Source organism: Colias philodice, chromosome 10, assembly GCF_061535455.1.
Source record: "Colias philodice isolate Cphi_HAF_F1 chromosome 10, ilColPhil1 Martin Lab GWU primary, whole genome shotgun sequence".
In the NCBI taxonomy this organism is placed as follows: Eukaryota; Metazoa; Arthropoda; class Insecta; order Lepidoptera; family Pieridae; genus Colias; species Colias philodice.
Window position 1 is genome coordinate 10045670 of NC_143095.1, and position 12567 is coordinate 10058236.

Consider the following 12567-nt stretch of genomic DNA (forward strand, 5'->3'; position numbering starts at 1 on the left):
CCAAAATGTAAGAGGTCTTCGGACTAAAACAGAAGAACTTTTTACAAATGTTTTAAAACAAAATGCTGATATTGTTATTTTCACGGAGACTTGGCTGAATGACTCGGTTTTCGATCGCGAACTTTTTGACAATAGATACACGGTATTCAGAAGGGACCGAAGCTCCTCTGATTCTAAGAAAATCTCTGGAGGTGGTGTACTTGTAGCTGTCCTAAATAAGTTCCAGCCAATTCGTAAGCTGCAATGGGAATCCTCAATCGAAGACCTATGGCTAGCTGTTAAGCTGAAACAAGGCAATTCCATCGTCCCCCTATTTATTTGCGCAGTATACCTCCCTCCTCCTATCTCTTTAACTAATTTAAATAACTTCACCTCAAACTTAAACAATATTGTTCAGCATAAACTACCGAAGAAATCGGTGATCTTGTTGGCGGGTGATTTTAATCTGCCTCACATCCAATGGAAATTAGATACAAACAAAGATCTAGTCCCAACCTGCTCGTCAAATCCAATCGACAATCTGCTAATTGACACCCTTTCATTCAATAGTCTCCACCAAATAAATCCTGTCACAAACATTAATGACCGCACGCTAGATCTTATTGTCACTAACGCAAAAGACTCATCTCAAGTTATGATCAATCCATTCCCCCTAGTAAAAATTGATAATCATCACCCTCCCTTAGACATACATATCAAACTAAAAAACTACAAACCACCCAAAATTAATAAGTTTCCTAGCCTCAATTTTTCTAAGGCAGACTACAATAAAATCAAAGAGGAATTAGATAAAATATGTTGGGATAGCTATTTTAAATCTGAACAAACAGTTGACGAAACAGTTGATACATTCTATAGTATTATAACTCCCATAATAACAAAATACACGCCCTTACGACCAAAAAATAACAAGAACTATCCCTTTTGGTTCAGTCGGTCATTAATTAAATGCCTAAACGAAAAGTCAAAGTATCATAACAGGTACAAAAAATACTCTAATCCAATGGACCTGGTTACTTTTCAAATGTTACGTGACCGTTGCCAAAAAATGCTACTGACATGTATTAATAGACTTAAATCTGAGGCAAAGGCTCAAATAAAAAAAGACCCAAAATACTTCTGGTCTTTTATAAAATCCTTAAGATCAAATAGTAGGGACATTCCTGATGAAATGTATCTTGACGACCGAAACGTTCAAGGTGGGCACAATATCTGTAATCTCTTTTCTGAATACTTCCACTCCATATACAATAGTAAACTTGCACCCCATTCAGTAGATTTCGCTATGACACCCTTCACTAACAATGGATCTCTCGGCTCTTGCAACATCTCTGAAACTGAAATCTACAAATCACTTCAAGGAATAGACATTAACAAGGGACCAGGCCCAGACGGAATCGCTCCCCTGTTCTTAAAAACTTGTTCTGCGCAACTCACAAAGCCTCTGTACCACATCTACAATAAATCTATCTCCCTCGGCCATTTTCCGACTAAATGGAAAATTGCACACATCACTCCAATACACAAAAAAGGTGATCAGAGTGATGTTAAGAATTATAGGCCGATATCAATACTGTCAGCCATGGGTAAACTGTTCGAATCCATAATTTACAACAGATTTTATTTTCATCTCAAACCTCTGTTTGACCCCTGTCAACACGGTTTTCTTCCGGGGCGTTCAACCATGTCTAATCTTTTGGAATACGTCAGCGACATCAATGAAGAGCTCGAAAAACAAAATGAAATTCATGCTATCTACACCGATTTCTCCAAGGCATTTGATATGGTTGATCATAGCCTTCTTGTCCAAAAATTGTACCACGCAGGTATTTGCGGCTCTCTGCTCAGATGGTGCGAATCATATCTTCGTAATAGGTCCCAATTAGTTGTACTCAGAGGTTACAAGTCAGTCGCTCGACCATTACCCTCAGGTGTACCTCAAGGCTCTCACCTCGGTCCACTCTTTTTTCTACTATACGTTAACGACCTAGGTGCCAACATTACGTCTAAGTACCAAATGTTCGCCGACGATCTCAAATTGTATAGGGTAATAAAAAACCATGAAGATACTTTAGCATTACAAAACGATATCAACAGCATTACATTATGGTGCGCAAAAAATAACATGTTCCTTAACGTATCTAAGTGTTATCATATAAAATTCACAAGGAAACGTAATCCACTTCATATAACTTACTCTATTGATAACATTCCAATCGGTGAAGTCACGAACATTCGCGATCTCGGTGTTGTGGTGGACACAAAAGTCGGCTTTCGCGAGCACATAGACTCGTTAGCAACAAGGGCCGCACGCCTTTCTGGATTCATCATTAGACAGAGCAAATTCTTTAATGACTCTGAAGTACCAGTATTGCTTTTTAATTGCTACGTACGATCTCTCCTCGAATACTGTAGCCCAGTGTGGAATCCTACATATGCCGTACACATACAGCGGTTGGAACGGATTCAAAAACAATTCCTGTACCACCTAACTTTCACTCACAATCTTTGCCGTAACCTAACGTCTTATTCTTCTAGACTTATGCACTTTAAAATGAAATCGCTTGAAAGCAGACGGACCCTTTCTGATATCGTGTTTCTATACAAAATTATAAATGGTAAAATAGATAATTCTCAATTATTAGGAAAAATTAGCATACATGTACCAAGGCCATTCAGCCGTCCCACTAACATGAAAACGTTTAGTCTTCCCTTTTGTCGTACAAACTACGCTCAACACTCGTCATTGCACCGCATGTGTTCAGCTTACAACGAAAAAGTTTGTAATAACGTCGATATATTTAGCGCAACCCTAAATTCATTTAAAAAATTAGTTTCCAAAATTGCATAAATATTGTATTTAAATTGATCCATAATGTTATTTTTCTAAATTATGTTAATATTGTAATAATGTTTTTTGTTTAATATTGTAATAATGTAAATATGTATTCGCGTACTTATTATTGCAGGCTGTGTTCACCTCTAGAAGGTCTAGCACCTATTACTTGTGATGTATCATAGAATAACCATATCTATTTTTGTAGTGCTATGTCCAGTTTGGTGGACCTAATAAAAAAAAAAAAAAAAAAAAAAAAAAAAAAGCTATGTAAAATTCATGAAATTAATAATTAATATATCTAATTCATATTTTAGTATAATTGTAACAAAGCAAGTCTGCTTTGTTTATGATACCTAACCGATTTTGGCTGTAATATAGGCAACAATTGGCATTACAAAACGAATATGTTATACAAAATATAATCAAAGCAAAAAACTTACACCTATATTGGATGATAATATTCGGTACATAGTACAGCAATAAAGCAGCTCTTTAAACTTAATTTAAGAACCATTATTCTATATGTAACATAATATCATCACTGAAATTTGGACACTTATTAATTCGTCTATCACCGACATTTGAGCTGCATCAGAATTCGTTGAATGAGTCACTACTGTCTACGATACTCCGTGACAACAGCTGGGCATGGCCCGCGACGATGTTTTTACACGAAACGATATTGTTTTGAAATTAAATATGTATATGTATTTGAAAAAAATGCAAGCTGGTTACATTTTTGTAAGAAATTTTAAAGTGAAACTTTTATTACATCGTCTCAAACTTTTTGGTCTGTGTAGCGCATGTCGCGTACGTATCGCGGCTGCCGAGTAGGTATACCTACTCCGTCGACGACGCGACACGCGACATGCGCTACACAAAGCAGTGTTCGGAACCATTCGAACAGTTTCACTTTTACCGTGGTTTCATAAAACCACACAACATTTTTTTCATATAGTTAGACTACTATAACTATGTGGGGTTTGTAAATTGTAATAAACAATTCATGTAATATTGTTAAAATTAAAATTTAATTTGTAATTAAAGAGATTAAATAATATATTAAAAAAAATCATAATTTAAAATTCATAGCTGGTTTTCTATTCAAACAAATCAATTTTAAAATACAAGTGCTAATCGTTTTTTTTATATTTTTTCTTAATATACAGCTCCATGTTGTAACAAATAAATATTATAAATAATGTCTTAGTTCTGAAAATGAGAAAAAATATGTAACAATAATAAAATATATCGGAGGCTCTATCTCATTTAAATCGTATCTCATCATGTAAAGACGCTCCCACCCGGCGTCCGGCGCGAGCGCTCCAAAGTTTTGGAGTCCAAACCGTCCAATCGCCACGCCGCCAGTCGGGCTTAGCGTAGCGCGCGCACCGCGCATGCGCACATGTTGCGTTTGACAGGTGACCGCCAAAATTCGATCAGTGAAAAAATGTAAACATTGTGTTTTGATAAATAAAAAGTTTTCGTAAAAGTACTGTTACGTGTTGTGTTAGGTAAATAGTTCGGTGAAGTTATATTACTAATTCATATCATATTATGAATAATTTTAATTCAAATCTTCAATCTTTTACACCTTGTACGATTTTTGGTTTTGCATAATAATCTAATACAATAAAGTTTATCAGTTTTGGACGAAACAAGTAGGTATATAATAATTACAATCGGCGATATTTTACATGGGTGAATATCACCTTAAGAATGATCTACTAAACCTATTACATAGTTATTAGTTATTACTTACTTGTAGATGCTTGTAGAATGTATAATAGGTAGGTAGCTATACAAATGCAATGCATACAATATTAAAACAGAAGGTAATATTATTCAGTTTATTCACTATCAGTCAAGCGTGGGTGTAAATTTTATTAACAACCTTCAGAACACACAAAAACATTTAATGATTTAAATTCAATTCATTCTTTTGCGCAGTTAATTAAACAATTGCTTCCGAACTGTTTGAATTTCAATGAAAATTCCTTTATCTGTAGCAATTAATTTGAATTTAGAATGATGTAGCTGGAGGCTTAGGCTGGAGAAAATTAAAAATAAACACAAAAATTGTGTTGCCAGATGTGATATCGTTTACAATTTGTTGTGAGTGGTGACGAGCATATGGGGCAATGTGTGTCCCGGGATTATCCGGGCCCCTATGAGTTCGCACGGCACTATGACGTCGAGAGTCTTGCCAGCAGCATTGGTTCTTCGAGACGAGTAAGTACTTTTTCTTATATTTTCTCTATGCCTCCTAAAAGTTATGAAAAAAATACGTAATGAAAAGATATGTAGTACCTAAGTCAATATTTCGTACATATTCGTTAAAGGAAGATCATAAACATGTTACTCAAATACTACATAACATGCTAAAGCACATACCTAATAAATAACATTATGCAGCGGGTCGAGATGATTCACATTTTATAACTAAAACACGGTCAGCATTCTTTACTCCGACTCTGTTGCGAACATCAGATGACCTCGGTTTTTAGATCCTACTACTAGTTCCTCGACAGAAATTGTATTCAAAAATTGATATGAAACAAATTTTATTAATGACGTATGTAGGTGCTGAAGTAACATTTAAGAATATTGCAAAATATTTCATAAAATATAAAAATTATAAGTAATTCCAAAATTTTAAGAACAATTAGTTACACTTTTTTAGAATTGTCCTTTTGATGTCTATACCTATCTGGCTTATAAAAATATATTAGGGGTCAGTGTTAGGTACAATTAACTACTTACGTAGGTACGTACCTACCTACCTACATAAATTTCAACAAGATAACAAAATTTAAAGTAAACCTTTCAAGATAAACCTAATTATTCTCAATAACATGTATCAGTATTGACCTATCTCCAAGATAAACCCAATTAAAACCTAAAAAGGTCTATTACTCCGATTTCTAAAACTTTCAAAGCGTGACTAGGGATGAATGAAGGTACGAGATGTATCATGCTGATTGCAATTTAGTTTTGTGTCATGACAACACTGGTCTATTGTTAATGGGGTAATTAATACTAAGCGAGTAGGATTTTATTACTGCCTAGTACTTTTAATTGCGTCAGGAGACCAAATTTTATGGATTATCGTAGTTCTTGCTGAATGACCATCGTACATACAATATATCAAAACTTTTAAGAGAATTAGGGACAGCGAAAGATAGTAAATAGAACGAAGTTTTGTGTACTTCGTATATAATTGCTTAATTCTTATCGTTATATGCTGCTATTCCCTCTATGCAGAATCTCGTGTCTTTTCTCTACTCTTTAATTGGCAATAGCGGAAGAACCTGAAATATTCCATCTACTCCATATTTATACGAGAATAATTTTAATTTAAACAAAATATTTCCACATTCTCCAGTTAATAATTATACCCCGTAATAGTATTATGAATAATGATATCGTCTAATGGCGTCGTGAGTGTATTTTCACTACCATGATCGTTACAGACCATAAGCACGGTTTCTACACGATTGTCTGAGATTCAATAATCTCCTGTATTCCCATCTAAAGTATAAGTTTAGTTATTCTCTAAACGGTTATTCGAACGAGAGGTGGTAGAAAGGCAACGGCAAGTCCAATGGTGTCCATAGAGTCATATTGCTCTGTGAATCTGGAATTAACACTGAATTAAAATTATAAATTTATACGTAGACCTGCTCAGCTAATGCTTATCAGTTAGGATGCTGGAATGTCCTTGTAATTGGTATCGTATCTAAGAGCTTAGTGATTAAAGCTCCGAGAATGCTTTTTGCGATTGAGCAAATAAGTAGGTATTTTAAGAGATATTTTTCTGACATTAAGTATTAATTTATTCAAAGAAAAAGCTGTTTGAATTTCTAGTTAAAGAGAAAGAAGAGCTAATAATTTCTTCGACTGTATCCTTTTAATTTAGGGATTTACTACAGTAATTTGCAGTAAAGACAACGAAACAACATTCCATACAGTTTCCGGACAGAATAAATTTAGAGAAACATGTTATTAGTTTATCATCTTATTTATCTAATGACTAAAGATACATATATTTACAAGATACCTGTTTATAATATGGGATAACCACTCAGGTCCAAGGCATGTATGTTAGTGGAATAATAATATGAATACCCGTTTTAAGTTCGTAAAAGATTTTTGAATGCTGAATCATCGAATATGCCTTTATTCGCAAAGTTAAAATTTTGGTTTTCTTGTGATATATATAGGGTAACGGCCCCAGTGGTCAGCCTCATAACAGCTTTTTGAAGTTTTGACAATTGCCATTTCTACAACAATCGTCGAATAAAAAAACGTACAACATATATGGATTTATTGTTTATTGTAGTTTCAAATCAGCGTTTATCAAAAACAATAATTCTCTTAGTAAAATATATAATTAATTTTAAACAAAAAATGGCCCAGTGTCCCAGTGAACAGCCTCTAAAAACCAATAAACAGCCTTGTTGAACCCAGTGTTCAGCCTTTAGTAAGTATAACTAATTATGAGATCAAATAAACAATATTATATCAAAATTAACTATATTAATCACATTTTTATAGCAACGATTCACTTAGCACAAAAAAATGTATATCGTACATAATACAAATATTATTTTAAACATACTACATATTACAATCTCTTTGTGTTTTCTTATTTTCTAGGAACTTCTTATTATTTATCATAAAAACAGCAATAATTCTTTTTTAAAAAATCAGCGATATTAGTTTATAATATTATGTCCTATTGATATATCTATAATCCACAATATATATAATTATAATCAACCACAGGAGGATCTCTTTCGGAGGATTTCTCTGGATGATACTGTTGTCTTGGCGGTATTTTTAGCTAGAAAAAAAGGGAACATTAATAACTTTTGGATATGAATACACATAATACCATTATTTCAGGTAAAACTTAACTAACATGAAGTATTACTTATAGATTTAAACACAAACATTCGCATTTATACTTAAAATATTATTTCAATAACATCGTGGCTGAATACTGGATCATTTAGACCACAGATTGAGACCCAGTGGTCAGCCGCTTGAAAAAAATATTTTGAAATGCGGCTGACCACTGGGTTTTCTAACAATTAGGAATAATCCCAGTAATCAGCCCTAGGGGCTGTCCATTGGATCTTTCAAAAAAAATCAGTATCCAATGGTCAGCCCCTCAAATTTTTAAGTAAAAAAACAATATTTTTTATCAAATTTCATAAAATTAAATGCTCTAAGTAATCTATAAAGTTATTATCTATAAAACACAATCACATTTCATACTAAAATATGTAATTTCTCACCTTTCACCACGCACCACGTGAAACAAAAAATATTGCAGACATGACACTTCTGCTCTTGTCGGCGGACAGCACCTGTACGAACGTGTTTACTTCTCTCCCCTGACCCCCTGCTGCTCCTATCGCGTGATGCATGAACCAATAACGAAACAGAGCTTCTATTTAAGGTGATGAATTAATTTTTCTAACATTTACGGCCCTTTTCAAACCTTCGTAATTTTTATATTATTAAAGTTGTCGTGATGAAAATTCTTGACAAGAAAGTTCAATAGTAACACAATACGTCTACCGTTTTAGAAACATGATTCCATGATATTTTCTCGATAGAAAAAAAATACAAAGTTATCATTGTTATTTTTTTTTAATCTCTGGCATCTTCAAAATAACAAACGTAAAGTTACGACTTTTTGGATATTAACTATAAAATATACAACCTATACGTCTACCGTGTTAGAATTTTGAAATATGCGATGGTTTTGAAATAAACAAGAAATACTTGAAATTAGCGCGCGACCAGCCAATATAGCGAGAGCCGCCCTGTACCTTCCTACCCCGATCGCTGCACGAGTCATTCCCGCTACGGCTGTCACACGGGGAACTTGTGTCGCTCGCGCAATCGTAAAAAAGGGTGACAACACGATAAGACAAAATGAGACAAATGGGGACAATAAAGAAAATAAGAAGAAGAAACATAAAGGTTGGAGGAAAAAGAATGCTTACAATTGGAACAAATTAATGAAGTAAGTTGGTTTTATTTTAAATTTGACGATAATTGTATTATAGACGATGTTTGATATGTACCCCTGTTTTAAGTACATAACGAATGTGTAAGATTTTTTCATTTATAGCATAAATAATCTTTTCAGAAATCCGGAATCCAGAAGGAAAATAAACCCACTGATTGTTCACAATGTGAATCCACTCCTTCGTAAGTACCTTTATTCAGTCAAAAATGTATGTTATCAAAGCTCTACTGGTTTTATCGCATGATTCCATTTTTAGCAAAAAGCAACAAAGTGCAAAGAAATAAAAAATCATGGTGAACTTAGTGGAAGTATGGCGGACATAATATGGAACAGGAGCTCATTGGAGTAGTATTATATTTAAAAAAAATACGAAATAATTTCAAGAATTACATTTCTTAGAAGGTGGTAGATAAGTATGTTGTATAAAGAATTTGATGTTGATATTTATTTCATTTATACTTACTACACCTGTGCGGGAAATTGCTTAGTAATAAAACAGGTTTATATTCATATTTACATAGTAATGTGAGTTTTCATTTCGAAAAATTTTGTGTAAGTATATTAAATTGAGTTCCTGGGTGATCTGGAAACACAATTGGGCCCGGAAGATGGCGCTGCAGTCACTCCTCCTAATGACATGAACCGATTTGGATGAATATTTGTGTGCACATTTCATTTTTGTGGGATGATTGGTTGATTCGCTTTCACATTAGCTAATATTATGTATTTTTGTTGTTAGAAAGTAAACTTAATTTAATGTTTATAATACATTATTATTGGTATAAATAAGCCAGTGTTCGTCTCACATTGCTGTACCTGCCTACCTACCCTACCAGGGCCTAACTTTGTTCTGGCTATTTTATTTTGATTATTTGTAATGAATAATTACAATTATAATAGAGTGCAAAAAATAAATACATGCGTCAATATATTTTGTGTTTTTTTTAAACAATTTTTTTATTTAAAAAAATATCATTCCGACCGCGGCTTTGCCCGCGTGGAATTAGGTTATATCGTGAATCCTGTTTTATCCCACAGAAGTGTTCAGTTCGGATAAAAAGTATCCTATGTGTAAATCCAGGCAATTAGCTATATTTTATCAAAATTGGTAATGTAGTCTTGACGTGATTAAGTAACAACTAACAAAAAAATATACAAATTAACATCCAAAGTTTCGCATCAGTTTTACTGTATTAGTGATATCTTCCACTCTTGACTTTGACTGAGAAGAATTAGGGTTTATAATTTCTTTCAGATTACCTTTCATTTCTGGGCATGACGTAATATCTACGTCAGCATCAAATTCTATCTAAATCCGTTCAGTAGTCCGCGTTATTGAGTGCCATTTCATTTTTTCAGAGTAACAATATTTTTTGTTATTTTAAAGATTATTTATAACCTGTATTATTTTGTAATAAAGTAAACATTACGAAATAATAATAATTATTAATAATGTCTAAGTAGTTGTTAAAAAGAAGATTATTTGTTTATAAGCAAGAAAATAAAACCAATAAATCAACAATTAAATATATGTATAAGAATATTATAACTGTATGACGACTCCATACATGTTTGTCCCGAGTCGGCCAGCGGCAGCGCGGCGAGTTTGCAAGAATGACTTCGCGCGCACCCGCGTTCGCGATAGCGAGCTATTAGACTCCGCCCGCCAAGCAGTAGATTTTTTTTTGTGTATCGTCTTAAGTGCGCGTGATTTGGTTATTTTGATTACAGCGATATTTATGGCCAATAAACAACGCAATAGGCTGATCACTGGTTCCTGGCTGACCACTGGTGCCGTTACCCTAGCTAATCTACATAATAATATGCAATTGGTTGTTTTCTGGTTCCTATTAGAGCGTTACTTTCTTGGTGTCACGAATATTCATATTGTCTTTGTATTGTTATGGCAAAACAAATTTATCGGCAGGTCACTCAGATTCGAACGAATAGGCAAATTCAGAAGTGTAGGATGGCAATTGCAATTTGATTCCGTACATGAGCACATTCAAACATTGTACGAATGTTTGCAAGTGTCCCGTGTCATGTAGGTTTTATCGTCAAATATGCAATGGAACACATCACATATTATTATATCAGGAAGTAAGCGTAAAATCTCAAATATATATAGGTACCTAGATATATAAAAATTGCTTCAATATATTAATTCAAGCAATTTTATTAACCGTATCAACGTAATCTTTTGTTTTCACAATGCCATTGTTCAATATTTTTTCGGGTACCAATTAGTGATTCATACCAATTGAGGATGTTGCTGAAATCTAAGGTCGATGTTTTGATATAAATCAGTATTATTAATCAATAAAACTTGGCTATTTGAGGTTAGTAATATCGCCATTATTTAGGCTTATCTGTCCATAAAACACTAAAACTACTTAGGTATGAGCATATAAATCAAACTAATAGTTATTCTTGTTAATTTTAGCCGAAAAATAAAATATGAAAAAATATATTTACGTGAAACTCAAACGATTTTTCGGAGTATGAAACTAATTAACGTTTTTATACGTATCTATAAAACGTAGTGAGGTCCTTATAAAGATAATTACGTATCAATAGTTAGTTCTTTGTCTATTAGAATAAATTATCGCAAAAATTTGTATAATTATTACACTTTAATGTTAGTTCGTCTGTAATAAATGTTAAAAATATACAGCGTGGATGTAGCTGTCTAAAAATTACTTATTAACCAAATGAAATAGGTATTGTGAAATTCATGTAATCAATAAAATAATTTTCTTCAAGATGCCCATAATCATAAAATCAAATTTAAAGATCAGTAGGTAATGATGATAATAGTTATTTGTTTTAAACTATATAAGGCATGTCAATCAGGAACTAATATGGTCAACCATAGCTCCCAATTTTATGAGATTTATGTCTCAGTTTGTAGATAAAACGAGGATTGCTATTTTTGGCAATTGCCAAATTAAATAGCATTTTTGGACATGTACAAAATTGCTAAAAAGGCTAAACATTCGAAAGGCAGGTCTAAGTTTTAAGTATATAAGATTAAGATTATAGTAAAACAAAACTTACTATGCGTGAACTTTTATGAGGTTTTATTAACGTATATTAGTATTCAGCTAATGATCTACAGATATTTTGACTCGTCTCAATTTGTGAGCCACAAAGTTTTGGCCTTAATTTATCAACAAAATACAATAAGATGATGCAGTCTTTCTTCATATTCACAATTATATTATTTAGAAACATTCCTTATCAGATGATAATTCGTTAATTAAAAACGTGCGCGGAACCGTCCGCGTCTTTCACAATACTATTGCCGCGGCATAATTACTTTTGTTTATCTTGTAAGTAATTACTTGTACAAATTATTCCTTAAATAATAAGAAATGATTACTTTTAGAACATTTGATTTTATCGTAAGCTATGTTGATATTATATTGAAAAAATTCAAGTGTAACTCTTCCTGGTTTTAGGTGTCTGTTCGCATCTCAATTTCAAAACATTAGGATTAATTGCTTGTTTAAAAGAGATCGATATACCTACTTTTATTTAGAGAAGTACACACACCATAATTTGCTTGTTGAAAATGATATCCAAATCATATTAGAAATTTAATAATTTAGATACTTACAAATAAGAAAAACAAAACTGCATTGTAATTAAGTATTATAACAATTCAAGTTATCCACCAAAA

General features: G+C 32.9%; 1 protein-coding gene and 1 long non-coding RNA gene across 10 annotated transcripts in view; both read left to right on the plus strand.

Annotated features, from left to right (window-relative positions):
• Positions 1–4204: 4204 nt before the first annotated feature.
• Positions 4205–12567, plus strand: part of LOC149485424 (uncharacterized) — a 112911-nt gene continuing 104548 nt past the window's right edge. For 3 of the 9 annotated variants that reach the window (XM_089700234.1, XM_089700231.1, XM_089700232.1), the window contains exon 1: positions 4960–5071. In XM_089700234.1, the coding sequence (XP_089556360.1) occupies positions 4973–5071 (99 nt within the window). In that variant the 5' untranslated portion in view covers positions 4960–4972. Of the gene's footprint in view, positions 4354–4789; positions 5072–12567 lie in introns of those variants that run through there. The other 6 variants (XM_089700237.1, XM_089700236.1, XM_089700235.1 and 3 more) reach the window with 6 other exon arrangements.
• Positions 8303–10077, plus strand: LOC149485425 (uncharacterized). The gene is made up of 3 exons (XR_016316218.1): positions 8303–8879; positions 9006–9067; positions 9142–10077. It is a non-coding gene; the product is annotated as an uncharacterized LOC149485425 (long non-coding RNA).